The 14,453-nt window shown below is 56.1% G+C and overlaps 1 protein-coding gene across 4 annotated transcripts in view; it reads left to right on the top strand.

Annotated features, from left to right (window-relative positions):
- The window catches only part of LOC132331558 (diacylglycerol kinase gamma-like), a 28,157-nt gene extending 14,193 nt beyond the window's left edge, over positions 1-13,964 (top strand). For 3 of the 4 annotated variants that reach the window (XM_059855042.1, XM_059855044.1, XM_059855046.1), the window contains 16 exons: positions 12-129; positions 444-532; positions 872-988; positions 1,102-1,200; positions 1,456-1,569; positions 1,648-1,721; positions 2,398-2,472; positions 3,065-3,150; positions 3,993-4,082; positions 4,403-4,563; positions 5,876-5,940; positions 6,776-6,866; positions 9,462-9,663; positions 10,425-10,545; positions 10,670-10,730; positions 11,299-13,964. In XM_059855042.1, coding sequence (XP_059711025.1) covers positions 12-129; positions 444-532; positions 872-988; positions 1,102-1,200; positions 1,456-1,569; positions 1,648-1,721; positions 2,398-2,472; positions 3,065-3,150; positions 3,993-4,082; positions 4,403-4,563; positions 5,876-5,940; positions 6,776-6,866; positions 9,462-9,663; positions 10,425-10,545; positions 10,670-10,730; positions 11,299-11,397 — 1,662 coding nt within the window. In that variant the 3' untranslated portion in view covers positions 11,398-13,964. The remainder of the gene's footprint in view (positions 1-11; positions 130-443; positions 533-871; positions 989-1,101; positions 1,201-1,455; positions 1,570-1,647; positions 1,722-2,397; positions 2,473-3,064; positions 3,151-3,992; positions 4,083-4,402; positions 4,564-5,875; positions 5,941-6,775; positions 6,867-9,461; positions 9,664-10,424; positions 10,546-10,669; positions 10,731-11,298) is intronic. The other variant, XM_059855045.1, reaches the window with a different exon arrangement.
- Positions 13,965-14,453: the final 489 nt, after the last annotated feature.

Below are 14,453 nucleotides of genomic sequence, written 5' to 3'. Positions count from 1 at the left end.
CTGCTCTGCAGAACGTGAAAGATGATGGGCAGCATGCCTGGAGGCTGAAGCACTTCAAGAAACCTGCCTACTGCAACTTCTGCCGCACCATGCTGCTGGGGGTCCGCAAGCAGGGCCTCTGCTGCTCCTGTGAGTCCTGGCCAGAGCCCTGAACTCCCAGTCTGATGGCTCCTGCCACAGCCAGTGGTGCCCTGGGGAGGGAGGATTGGTCCCTGTTCGTGCTGAGCCCCGTGGGTGCTGCAGGCTGAGTGGGGAGGGAGCAGCTGCCGTGCTGGGGAGGGATGCTGGCCATCTTCTTGGTGGTACTTGGGGTAGTGGTGCCCTGGTGGTGTTGGGGTGATAGCTGGACTGAAGGGTGTTACAGGGCTTTTCTAACCTGAATTTTTACAGGGCTTTTCAAACCTGAATGATTCAGTTTCTTTATGATTTTTGTCTCTGACCAGTCTGCAAGTACACGGTCCATGAGAGGTGTGTGTCCAAAGACATCGCTTCCTGCATCAGCACCTATGTTAAATCCAAGAAAAACACAAGTGTGAGTAGGCAGCTGGTGCATTTCTGAGCCACTGGGTGTCCTGGTCTCCTGCTCTGCTTCCCCATGGCTTCTTCCCCTGGGTTTTGCCCCTCACATCCTGGGCAGCAGCTCATGGGCATTCCCAGCATCCAGAGCCTTGCAGGATGCACCCTATCCCCCGTCCCCAGGCACCCACACGACCCCCAGCTCCAAGATTTGCTGTGGCTCTGCAGAGGGGCAGGATTGGATCAGCAGCATCCCTGCAGGACAAGCTTCCAAAATCCTGATGGACACCCCTAGCAGGAAGGAGGTGCCTGTGGGTCAGTGGGTGCTGTGCCACCGTGTCCCCGTGCCTTGCAGGTGATGCAGCACACCTGGATCGAGGGCAACTCACCTGCCAAGTGTGACAGATGTCACAAGAGCATCAAGTGCTACCAGGGCATCACTGGCCTGCACTGTGTCTGGTGCCAGATCACGGTGAGTGCCCGGGGCTGGGGCACACCCTCAGTGCCTGCATGGCCAGCTCTGGGCTCCTGCTCAGGGGAGGGCAGGTGTCCTCTGCTCCACATCCCTTCCTCCCACCCCTGCAGCTCCACAACAAGTGTGCCTCCCACGTGAAGCCAGAGTGTGATGGGGGCCCGCTGCGGGACCACATCTTGCTCCCATCCTACATCTGCCCAGTTGTCCTGGTAAGTGCCCCCCCTTTATCCTGGTAAAGTGTCCCCCCTTTGTCCTGGTAAAGTGCCCCCCTATTATCCTGGTGAGTGCCCCCCTGTTATCCTGGTGAGTGTCCCCCTTGTCCTGGTGAGTGCCCCCCTGTTATCCTGGTGAGTGTCCCCCTCCTCGCTGCCAGTGACAGGGGCCCTGCTGAGGCTGCTGTGCCTCCCCTGGCTGCTGGCACTGCCTCGTGGGCAGGGTGGGCACCCACACCTTGGTTCCCAAAGGACAGGCAGTCCCACTGCCGGCGCTCCGAGAGCGACTCCCCTGCCAGCACCAGCCCCGAGGACAGCCAGGCCTTCAAGTTCAACTCCACCACAGTGGATGGGCAAGGGCTGCAGGTAGGTTCCAGGTGCTGCAGTTTTCCACTGAAAGCTGCACAGGTGAGGAATTCACAGGTGCCTTTTCTGCCCCCCCAGATCAGCCCTCAGCCCGGGACACACCCGCTGCTCGTGTTTGTGAACCCCAAGAGTGGAGGAAGGCAAGGGGAGCGGTAGGTGGGCTCCTGCCTGGGAACAGCCTCCCCCCAGGGCTGCTGGGCATCCCTCCCGGTGTGGGAATCACCTTCATGGTGTTCTAAATGAATACTCCAATTTAATAATCAAGGAGATTTATTAAACAATAAAGGTGTACGTTTGGAAAAAGTCACAAGCAATTTCCACTCTGAGCCAGGCGATCAGAGTCGGGGAAACCCAGGATTTGGCTTCTGTCACACCAAAATCCCCCCAAAGTGGGTGTCCAGATGTCATTTCTTATGTCATTTTTCATTTTATACAGTCCTTTGGGCTCTGGAAGGGACTTCTCTTTAGCATATTTTAGCATATTATTGTAGTTCTTCTTTCTTGCTGCCACGTTTCCCAGAAATGGTGGATAGTTGCTGGAATCCTGTCCAGTGAAAACTTTCTGGGATAAACTTCTGATGATGCCTGTCAAATGCCTCCTGCTGGGGTCTTGTCAGATGAAAAAAATTCCCTTGAAATATCCATCTCTGGAGACAGTCATCTTCCTGGTGTTTGAATTTCTCTCCTTATCCCTTAGCTTATTACTGCTTGTTGCCCGGCACTGGTTTTAGTGCACAAAATGCTGTGGTTTTTAATTTCCTTTAGCACTAATTATTTTCTAATAACACATAGATTGCAATGGCATCCCTGACATCTCTCTCCTCCCAGGGTGCTCCGGAAGTTTCACTACCTGCTCAACCCACGCCAAGTGTACAACCTGGACCGTGGCGGGCCCACGCCAGGGTAAGGAGCTGCTGCAGGTGATCCTGGTAGGAAAATTAATCCACAAACACCAGAGCTTGATGTCCAAAAAGGAGACAGAGGAGTCCTTTCTGGCTTTATTCCAATAAAGGGAGAGGCCATGGGGCATTCCCCTGGGATCTCTCCAATTTTTGGAGGACGCAGCCTCCTTTTTATCCTAATTTCCCACATTTCCCTTTCTCTTTCCCCCTTGGCTGAGGTAGTTAAGAGGTACAGACTTCCCAAAACACCTGATCCCAAAGATTTCCCTCTAATGTATAACCCTCCCTTTTAATTTTTGATTCCTACAGAATTTAGGGTTTTTTCCCTTCCCCATTGTTTCTTTCATCACTCAATGTCTGATTTCGTTTATCAGCAAACCTAAAGTTCATTTTTAAAAGCAAATCTCTTTTCCCATTCCTCAATCAGTGGAACCCTTCCCGTTGTTTCTTTTATCTCCCAGAGCTAGTTTTCTCTACCAGCAGACCCACAGCTTGTTTGCAAAGACAAATCTGCCATTCCTCTCAATCCTCTGCCCCCTCCCACGGGGCCCTGCTCTCCCACATCCCCCCTTGTCTCTCCTGGCTTTCCCCAGGCTGAACTTCTTTCGGGACACCCCGGATTTCCGTGTGCTGGCCTGTGGAGGGGATGGCACCGTGGGTTGGATCCTGGACTGCATAGGTGAGTGAGCACAGCTGTGCTCCTGCAGAGCATCACCCACCTGCATCCTTGGTGCTCTGCCACAGATTCCCCATATTCCCCCAGGGAAAGTGGGGTGGTGATGGTGAAAAATGCCAATCACTTGTTTTGAAATTTTTTAAAGTTTAACAGTAATAAAATGGTTAAAAAATAGTAATACAATTAGAGTAATAATAATTTGGACAATTTGGATTAGGACAATATGAGACAATAAGAACAAAGAGTTACAGATGGTCTGGGTACCTTTTCTGGGCAAAATAAGCCTGAAAAAGGACACACATTAACAGAGGATTAACCCTTAAAAACAACAGCCTGTTACATATTCATACACCTCATACATGATGCATCAATTCCATTCAAGCACAGGATTCTGTCTGGGCAGTGTCAGCTTCTTCCTCTGAATCCTGACGGTATCTTCAGGCCTGAGTGAGGCAGGAAGAAGTTCGTTTCTCCTGATAATAGAGCAATAAATTCTTTTTTTCTGAAAGATTGGGGTGTCCTGTGGCTGCTATCTCAGTGGGAGTACCTCATTCCTCTTTTTTTAAAAAAAGTATCCTACATAGCATAGTTTCTATTTTAACATTTTGTTATAACCTAAAACTATATTTAACACACTACATAAGAGCATTAACACAGCATCACTTTCTAACACAACACATATAACATTCATTTTAATATCTGCAAAAAGCCAACCATAAACCACGCATTTTTCACAGTGATCCTGCCAGCAGCATCCCTCCAGGCTGCTGGCTGAGGAGGGGCACGGAGAGGAGCAGGGAATGAGCCTCGTCAGCCCCAAACCTCTCTTCTCCCTTGCCCTGCAGATAAGGCGAACCTGGTGAAGCACCCCCCGGTGGCCGTCCTGCCCCTGGGGACGGGCAATGACCTCGCTCGGTGCCTGCGCTGGGGAGGAGGTGAGGATGGGCGAGCACCGCCCAGGGCGTGGCCGCCCTTGGGAGCCCTTCAGCGGGGCCATCCGCAGGGGAGGGAGGGCTGCCGGGCTCCTGGGATGAGGTTCAGAGCTGCATCTAAGCCTGGTGCCTCGAACTCCTTCCAAAAAGAGCAGCTGCTGCTTTCTGAGCCCTCCCTAGCTGGGTCCTGCCCAAGCTTTTCCATTTGGAGAGCCCTGCCTGAGCCAAAATCTCTGCCACTGCTGCAAGGATGTGCCATAGCAGCATCCCCAAGTGCTTGGCACCTGCCTGTGCTCCCCTTCTTCATCCTCTTTCCCTTCCAGGCTACGAAGGAGGCAACCTGATGAAGGTGCTGAAGGACATAGAGCACAGCACGGAGGTGATGCTGGACCGCTGGCACATCGACATCATTCCCACTGACAGGGAGGCCAACGGGGATCCTGTCCCCTCCACCATCATCAACAACTACTTCTCCATTGGGGTGGTGAGTTCCGTGGGGCAGGAGTTGGCTTCTCCCTCCCTGTTGCTCCCTTGCTCACTCTCCCAACCTCCCTCCAGCTCCTGGGGTGGAATTTGCAGGTGATCCCAACATGGGCTCAAGATTCTCATCTCTTCCCATGTTTCAGAAGGATGATTTACTATCTTATGATATATATTATGTTAAAAGAAAATTACATACTAAAGCTCAACTGAAAGAATAGAAGAAAATATTTCATCAGAAGTCTAGAAAAGAAAAGACCAGAAGGATAATAAAATCTTGTGAGTGCTCACAGCCTCGACACAGGTGGCTGTCATTGGTCATCAAGTAAAAACAATTTCACAGGCTGGGTAAACAATTCTCCAAATCACATTGCAAAGCAGCAAAACATGGGGAAGGTGAAGCTTCCCAGCTTCTCAGGAGAAAAGATCCCAATGAAAGGATTTTTCAGAAAATATGTCTGTGACATCCTGGTTTTGTTTTTTTTTCTGGCTTTGTTGTCATTTGTAAAGGCAGCACCAAGACACATAAGCAGGCATGGGATCTCTGCCTTCCCAGCAGGAATGTTGCAAGAATGAGTGTGAAAGGAGCAGGATTCAGGGAAGTTTGGGGTGCCAAAGACAAGGACACCCCACCTGCCAAGACATCAGCAAAGCCTTGATTTGGTGTTTAGACCCATGTTCCCCCCCATTTTCCTGACCTAGAGAGGTTAGGGAGCCTGGGGAGGACGGCAGCCCTGTGCCATGGGGGTCAGTCCTGAGAGCAGGAGTGTTTTGGGAAAAGCCCTTCTCTTCCCAAGGGCTTGCAGCAATTTTGTCCAGTGCCAGGGCTGCCACCATGGCAGGGGTCACTCCCCTGCAGCACTGCAGGATGCTTCTGGGCTCACACTGGCTGCTGCTAATGCAGGTGGCATTTGGTGACAGCTCCTGACTCTGCACAAGGTGATGAGTTTCAGGAGAGCTGCCATCCTGCCGGGGGAGCTGTCAGGGTGCAGCCCCTTGGGGTGTCCCCAGAGCCCCACTGCTCCACTGGGTGCCTTCCCTCCCCTCTCATCATCCCCTCCATGCAGTGATGAGGGAAGGAGGCCACGTGCTCTAATTATGTCCCACCTGACAAGCTTTGGGAAGAGCCTGGCTGAGGGTCCCTCCATCACCTTGGGCCATCAATGTCATCCTCAGTGACACCGTGTCACTGTGCCACAGGGACCACTGGCAAGCATGAAGAGCTGAGCAGCCCTGCCCTGGCTCATGCCCAGGGGACACAGGGTGTGGGTTCTGCTTCTGTTTCTGTGCCTCTGATGTCTCTGTGCCCCCCACAGGACGCCTCCATCGCCCACCGCTTCCACATCATGAGAGAAAAGCACCCTGAGAAGTTCAACAGCAGGTGAGGGCTCCCCAGGGACCCCTGAGAGCTGGGGGGGTGGGGGGACCCAGCACCCCATGCAGCATCCAGGAGGGTTTGGTGTTTGGCCTGTCCCTTAGGGGACAGGCACCAGGCAGGCATGGTTTGGGATGCTCCTTCAAGCCCTGTGCAGGGTGGCAGGCTGCTGAAACTCAGCCACACCCCCAGTTAGGTTCATTCATGCTTTATAATTAGTGTGGAATTCCAGGACAGGCAGGAGCAGGCCAGGCAGGGAGGGCAGGGCAGGCAGCAGGTCACAGCTCGTTCCTGCTGTGCTCAGGAAGTGGGGAGGTGGCAGCAGGAGCCACAGCCCCCGCCCCAGGTTTAGAAATACCTGCTAGAAAAATCCCTGAGTGGACCAGAATGTCTGGCTCTGCCCTCAAGTTAGCTCCTCTTGGATTACAGCCTCTCCCAGCTCCCCCTCCAAGCCTGGCACAGCAGCTGATGCAGGGACTGAGCCAAGGTCAGGGGCTGCTCAGCGGGGTGCTGGAGCTGCTGAGGTGTGGGACATCCCCTCCACAGGGTGCCCTGTGCTCTGACAGCACATCCCATGCCTGGGGAGCACCCAGCACCCCCGTCCTCCCCCTCTGATGGGTGTCAGAGCCACCCTGTGACAGCCCCCAGGCACACCCTGGTCCCCCCACGCAGCTCCCAGGGCCAGCCTGCTGCTGGTCCCTCTGCACAGTGGCTTGTGTCCTCATCCGTGGCTCATGTCCCCATCACAGCAGCTCCAGACAGTCTCTGGCAGCCTGTCCTGCTGCTGGCTGGGGTAGGGTGCTGCTTCCAAGTGGGACACTGACGTGTCTCTGTGCCCCAGGATGAAGAACAAGCTGTGGTACTTCGAATTCGGGACATCAGAGACCTTTGCAGCCACCTGCAAGAAGCTCCATGACTATGTTGAGGTTGAGGTGGGTTTCCTGGCGTGGTCCCTGGCTCTAGCCATGGCACAAAGGCTTTTTGGAGCCATTGCCCATGGATCCCTCAGCTCTTTGAGGAGAGGGTGCCACCACTTTGACCCCTCACTGCATGGTGGCTGGGCAGGACCCCTTATTCCACCACACAGCCCTTGCTACAAAGCCAGCCAGCTGTGGGCAGAAGAATAATCCTGTATTCCCCACTTCCAGCTGTATTTGAGAGCATGCCTGGAACATTCTCCCTGTAAATTCTGCTCTGCTCCCAGCCCTCATTGGATGACATGGAAACAGCCTTTAATTAGAGCTGGGAGGAGGGCCCGTGGTTGCTAAGAGTGCTGTCACTTCTCTGTGCAGAGGATTTGGGCTGTAAACTTCCATCTCTCCCTATCTCTGGATAATCCACCCTTTTATAACTTGGGCTGGAGGGTGAGGGGAGAAAATAGCACCTGCAAGAGGTGGTGGGAATCAGAGCAGGGGGTGGGTGCAGGGTGCTGGTGGTGGGCACAGAGCAGAGCTGGCCCTGCTGAGTGTGCCCATGTGCAGAGGGATTTTGGTCCCTGTTTCTATCCAGGGAGTTTCTTCCCTTCCCAAAACCTGGGGTGGGTAGCTACACCCTTGCAAACTTGTGGGAAGGGGCAGAACCAGCATCACAACCATCTCACCCCCTTCCCCATCCATGCTGCACTGTCCCAGGGTGGATAAAATCCGTGTTTGTGGAGTTGAGTGCTGCTGGAGATGGGCAGGAGGTGCCCCCCTGTTCCTTCTCAGGGTGCTCCCCACCAAGTGTGCATCCCCAGCAGCCGAGCCCACGGCCAGGAAAGTGTTAATCCCACCGCGTTTGGAGTTGAAAGCAGCCGCCTGTCCTCCCTCCAGCTCCCAGGCAACTGTCAGCCTCGCAGAGAAATAGCAGTTTTGTTTTGGAAATTGGCACTCCTTCCCCCTACAACTCCTGGAAATGAATTTGCTTTTTCCCCCAGCTGCAAATTTCTCCTTCCAGCCTCGCTGCCGTCAGCTGCCCCAGCTCAAAGGGCCCATTGTGGCTCCCTGGCAGGAGCAGGAGCAGGGAGGGTTCTGCAGGGAGAATCCAGAATCCAGAATCCCTCCTGCTCATGGCTCTGGGCAGGCGTGGGCGGCCCTGGGCAGGAACAGGCTCCTGCTGCAGCATCCTAGCATGGTGCACTCCTGGCAGCCAGCTCCCACCCCATCCATCCCACCCCATCCCACCCCATCCATTCCATCCTACCCCATCCATTCCATCCCATCCATCCCATCCTACCCCATCCCATCCATTCCACCCCACCTCATCCCATCCCATCCCATGCCATCCCATTGGGAGCCACTGCTCGGAGCACTGAGGTCTTTTCTCTCCCTCCAAATCACACTATCATTACACTGGATTGAGGACTAAGGGATTAACATCCTTCCCAATCCTTGGAGAGACAGCTCTTCCCTCCCAAACCAGAAGATTCCTGCTTTTTTTGCTGTTCTAAAAATAAGATCCCGCAGCACCAGGGGAGGCAGGAAGGATCTGACACCTCGAGGTGTGAGCACCCAGCTCCTCTCACATGGGGTTGGTGTCCTCAGCAATGGCCAAAGGGGTGGGAAAAATAAACTCTAGACTTTTGTACAAGGAAAACACCCAGAACTGGAGCAGCAGAAGGGGCTTATCAGCCCATTTCATTCCTCTCAGCTCAAGAAGTGAGGGCAGAGGTGCCTTTGCATCACCAGAATGCAAGGGAAAAGCTCTGCTGGGATTTGCTGAAGCACAGAGTGGCAGGTGAAGAGCAGATGCCTCAAGGAAAATTGGAATGCTTTAAAGAAATGCAAGCTGGATGGAAAAGTGGCTGCTTTCAGCAGAGGTGTTTAGGAAGGGGATCCATGTCTGGGTGGTGTGAGAAGAGCTGAAGTTAAGAAATGCATTTCCATGGCTGGTGCCTTCAGTTCTGTGGGAAAGCTGCAGGCAATGGATATTTTAACTTTCACAGGGAATTTTCAGCCCTGCTGCATGACAGCAAAGCCTGGGATGCCAGTTCTGTGTGCTGTGGTTTGCTCTCCAAACCCTGACGTTTTTCCCTCTGACACCTTCCCCTAATTTCCTTCCAGCCTTATTTCCCTTTTCCAAATGGCACTTGAAGACAAACCGGTTTGAGGCAGCCAAACTTTCCAGCCCTTTGGAGTCAGTTTGGCTGGGGAGAGGGGGAAGGCAGGTGCTGGAGCTCCTTGGGTGGAAGTTGCTTTAGGGTCAAGGTGCTGTTGCCTCCCATTTTGGGTGACAGCCCCGATTCTAGCCAAGGTTTTATGTGCTCCCCCAGGAATTCCCTTTTTGGAACTGCCATTTTGGACCTGTGGTAAAACTCCTATGGAAGCAGAGGGGGGAGCAGCACAAGGAGTTGACAATAACTCTAGGAAAAAGTGAGGGGGGAGGTATTTGCATCTCCAGCCCCAACCACTCTGGAGCTGCCAGTGTCCCCTGGAGACCCCCCAGTGTCACTCTGTGCTCAGGGAGCCACGTTTCTGTGGCAGGGAGAGGAGGGGGCTCCACGTGGTGGGCACAGCTCCCCCCTGACACCCCCCCCATGTCCCTGGCAGTGTGATGGGACCCTGCTGGACCTGAGCACCACATCCCTGGAGGGCATTGCTGTGCTCAACATCCCCAGCATGTACGGGGGCTCCAACCTCTGGGGAGAGACCAAGAAGCAGCGTGGCTACAACAGGCTGGGCAAGAAGGTGCCAGAGAAGGTGCCAGGCACGGTGGTCACCGATGCCAAGGAGCTGAAGTTCTGCGTGCAGGGTGAGTGGGGGGCACCAGGGGAGGGTGGGGTCAGCACAGGAGCACTGGGAGTAGAGGGGTAGGAAGCAACCAGCAAAATCCACAGAGTGCCTGGGTTTTCCACCCACCAGCTCCCACAGCCTGGGGCTGGGGTGGGAATCAGCCCCCCAGAACAGCAGTGCCACATCCCTGACTGTCACTGTCCCTGGCTGCCTGAGCCAGTGGCAGCAGGGAATGGGGTACAGGGCAAGCCAAAGGGGCTGCAGGGGACAGCAGGGTTGGGGACATCCCCACTCCTGGGTGGGTCAGAGGGCATGGGAGGCTCAGAGGATTCCTTGGGGCTCACAGGCGTGGGTGTGAAAGCAGAGAGCTGTGCCATCATCAGGTGTCCTTGCTGGTGGCCCAGAGGCCATCCCCTGGGATTTGACCAGACATTCTGTCACATGTGCTGGCTTCTGGGGAGCTGCAGCACCCAGGGCAGCCATCCTTTCATCACTGCAAACAAACAGTGCAAGGGCTGGTGGGGATCTGGGCTGGCACCATGCAGGCTCAGGTGCTGTTTCAGACTTTTGCTCCAAAGATTTTGGCTAGCAGCATTGCCCAGCGCTGGAAACACCCAGCTTGGTGGTCTTGGGACACTGAGCACATCAGGATAAATCCCCTCAGTGCCAGCAGGACAGCCAGCAGCCCTGCTGTGCTGGCCCTGAGGTTCCCAGTGAGGGCAGGAGGAGAGGGGGATTCCTGGGCATGGGGGGAGCAGCTCAGATCCCTCTGTCCTGCAGACCTCAGCGATCACCTCCTGGAGGTGGTGGGGCTGGAAGGCGCCATGGAAATGGGGCAGATCTACACGGGGCTGAAGAGTGCGGGGAAGAGGCTGGCCCAGTGCTCCTCCGTCATCATCAGGTATCGGTCCCCTTCTCAGCTGAGTGCCCGAGCGAAACCTGACACCTGCGTCACCGCCACCTGACACCTGTGTCACCGCCACCTGACACCTGTGTCACCGCCTTCCCTTCTTTGTGCCTTGCAGGACGTCCAAGCTGCTGCCCATGCAGGTGGATGGGGAGCCCTGGATGCAGCCCTCCTGCACCGTGAGTGCCCAGGGAGGGGCAGGGGCTGCCAGGGGGTGGGGATGGGGCAGAGGAGGTGGCAGGACGTGGGGATGGGCAGGAGGGGCTGGCAGAGTGTGGGATGGGCTGGATGGGCAGCAGGGGCTGGCAGCACAGCAGGATGGGACAGCCTTGGCTCCTGCTGGCAAAGCTGCTGGGTTTGGAGGGAGCCTGGTGCTGGGTTTGGTGCTGGGTTTGGAGGGAGCCTGGTGCTGGGTTTGGTGCTGGGTTTGGAGGGAGCCTGGTGCTGCTGCTGATGGGTGGCCACAGAGCTGAGCTGTGGCTCCGTGCCCTGCATTCATGACCCAGCCATTTCTTGCTGCATGGGCACAGCAGCAATCCTCCCTGGGGGAGCTGCAGCAGGGTCCCCTACTGTTTCTCCTCTTCCTCTTCCCATCTCAGCAGGACCTGGATGTGATTCCGGAGCTCTTCACCCCGGTGCTGAGCTGCTCCAGCTTCATGGGGTCACTCCTGAGGGTCCTGGGGCTGGAGGGTGCCTGGGAGGGCTCAGGACCCTCTTACTGAGCTGGGATTTTCTGCTTCTTTTTAGGTCAAAATTACCCATAAAAGCCAGGTGCCCATGCTGCTGGGGCCCCCCCAGAAGAGCAGCTTCTTTTTCCTGAGGAGGAGGAACCGAACTCGGGATTAAAGCATCACCCAAGGATCCACAGCCTGGAGCACTCAGCATCCCAGCCACCTGGGGGTTATTTATCCTGGGAAGGTCTTGTAGGCTCCTTCCTGATCACCAGAAGCATCCTCTCAAGCTGGGATGGAAGAAGGGGGAGAAGGCAGGCTGGAGCAGTGAGCACATTTGCTGGAGCAGCACTAGGACTGGGCTTTTGTTTTTTTTCCTCCCTTTATTTAAATTCCCTCCAGCCAAGCTGCCAGTGAATGTGCTCCTGAGGCAGCACTGAGCTCCACTTATTTATTTATCCTCCTCCTGAAGACCACTTGATGTCTCCCTGCAGTGGCTTTCTGTCCCCCAGTCCTTGCAATGGGAGGGATTATTTATTTCTTTAGCCCAGAGGAGCCATCTCAGGCACTCACCTCTGGGCTGTGGGGTTTGAGAGACATGTAAAGAACCATTGCTGCCAGCCCAGGGGACAGGCTGGGGACAGGCAGTGCGCAGGGACAAGCCTGGGTGGACGAGAGGAGACTGTGTTTTTACAGGGAAATGGCAAAAAAAGGGATTTTTGGGGAAGCAGCCCCAGCTCTGGGCTTTGTGTTCGTGTTTATGTATTTATTTAGCAAACTTTGGACAAAAAAGGGACTCTGGGGGTCACCTTTTTAGGAGCCCAGATTGGACACAGACACCACCTCCCCTCTCTGCTGGCTGTCCTCCGTGGCATATCCTCCTTCCACATGGACTTTTCCTCTCTTCTAAATCCTGCCAGCCTGTCCTGGGGGCTGGAGGCCCTGGGGACAGACATCCAGAAACTCTTCTCACTTGAAGGTGTCCCCAGCACCTTTTGCAATCCCCCAGTGTGCTGTGCCAGGCTGGTGCTCTCCCTGGGCTGCAGGGAGTGGGGCAGGGTGGCTGCACCTCCCTTTCTGTAGGGCCAGCTCTCCCCCAGCCCTCTCCAAACCCAAGAAGCCTCACAGATGCTGCCAGCTGGGGCCCCCTGGGATGCACAGGCTGGTGTTGGTGGCATCACCCATGGATGGACAGAGCAGGGGGTGCAGTTTCTCTCCAGGATGCACAGGGACCAAAAGGCAGATGAATGCAAGGAGTTTGTGGTGGTCTGAATGCACTCCCAGGGGCCAAGCTGGCCCAGGGGAAAGGCTGCTGGTTGCTTCTGCAGTCACCCAGTGCCTCCAGCAGCAGGCCTGCATGCAGGATACAGCCATATCCTGAGTTAAACCTGCCCCCAGGCAGCTCCCTTGGGCTGCTGGAGGCTCCTGTGCCCCATGGGTGTCACTGCAGGCAGGAAAATTCCTGCTTGTCCCCACTGTGTCCCTGCCACAGGGCTGGGACAAGTCCCCCTGTCCTCCCCAGTGCCCACTCAGCCCCTCCTGATGCTGCAGGTCCCCGTTCAGCAGCATTCTCTGGCAGAGGGTGCTGCCATCACTGGTCCAGAGTGGCTGGAAGGGACCTGCTGGTGATCTGTGACACAGGCAGGCGTCACCACAGTGCATCAATCCACCCTCCTCCTCCTCCTCCTCCTCCTCCTCCTCCTCCTCATCCCCCAGGGCAGCTGTTTATGAGTAGCCAGGTGAAAGCAGATGGAGCAAGGCCAAACAAAGCCCAGCTGCCTCCACCTCCCCAGTGCATTGCCAAGGGCAGCAGTGCCTCGCAGCCCCACACTTGGGGAGGGTGACAAAACCACCTCAGCCATCTCCAGAGCTCTGCCAGCAGGAGGGTGACAATCTGTGGGATGGCAGCACACCAGGTCAACAGGTTTGGTTCTATTTCCCTGCCCACCCAGCCTCAAGGCAGGGTTTTGTCCCAGATGAGGAACCAGCAGTGCCTGGGCAGTCAGCTGTGGTTTCCTGCTCCTTGCCCCAGTCACAGTTTGCTGGGCTCTGGGCAAAGAGCAGCACTGGGGGCTCTGCTGTGCTTTGCTGTCTGGGGCAGCAGGAGGGCACTGTGCCTGTGCCTGCACCCTTGGGGCTGGCAGTGCCAGGGGAGAGCAGCTGGAATCCAGGGCTGAACGCTCAGCCACGTCCTGCAGGGCACGGGGAGCCCAGGGCCACCACTCTGGGCCAGTGGGACGGTGACACACCAGCAGCACTCTGCCGGGCTCCAACCCAGAGGCCCCTCTGGTGGCCAGGGACGTGATCCCTGCCCCCTGCCCCAGCTCCATCTGCTCCCTCACTGCCAAAGGCATGGTCCAACAGGCCTGCCAGTCCCCACCTCCTTAGCCTGATGGTGCAAAGGTCCCGAGCCCAGGAGGGAGCCCCAGGGGCTGGGAGTGCAGCCCAGCTGTCCCTGGCTGCAGGGAGCATGAAGCCATGCAGCTGAGGGGCACTCGAGGCCTTGACCCTCCCTGTTCCCCAGTGCCTCCCAGTTCAGCCCAGCTCCCAAGCACGTGGGGTGGAACCAAACCCCCAGAGAAGCCCCTGCTGCACGGGGGGAGCCCTGGGAGCTGGGGAGCCCCAGGGGGCTGAGCCCAGTCCCTGTGTGTGTGTCCCCTGGTTGGTGTCTGTAGCGCGTCTTGCCGTGTACACCCGGGTGCTGTGGCCTTGCCTCCAATAAAGATGGTCATGAACTCCTCAGCTGCTCCTGGGCTGCATGGGGGTCATTCCTGGCCAGGTGTGGCTCTCTGGGAACTCAAAGAGACGGTGCCCACTCCAGGCTGCCGGGGCTGAAGGGGTGCAGGCAGCAGCGATGGAGTGGTGCTCAGTGGGAGCTGCATCCGGCTAAATTTGGAGCCTGCAAAAAAAATTCTATTTTTTTTTTTTTTTTTTCATCAGTGGGGTCTAAATTTAGCAGGCACCGGTCACCATCCCCCCCTGCCAGCCCTGGCTCTCCAGGGGTTTCAGCTCTTCCTGTGAGCTCCCACCCGCCTGTCCCACGGCTGTCACCTCTGCGTGTCCCCGGGGTGCTGAGCAGCCCCCAGCCAGAGCAGATCTGCAGCTGCCCTGGGCTCCCCATTGTGCCCCCAGCTCTGCAGGGACCCCCTCATCCCCACTGCCCCCCGTGCTCCCCAGCCCGGGTTTTGCCACCTGCCCTCCCATGTGTCATCTGCTAATTTTACCTGCAGT

This window comes from Haemorhous mexicanus, chromosome 10, assembly GCF_027477595.1.
Source record: "Haemorhous mexicanus isolate bHaeMex1 chromosome 10, bHaeMex1.pri, whole genome shotgun sequence".
Taxonomy (NCBI): Eukaryota; Metazoa; Chordata; class Aves; order Passeriformes; family Fringillidae; genus Haemorhous; species Haemorhous mexicanus.
This window is presented reverse-complemented; position numbering and strand designations above follow the sequence as displayed.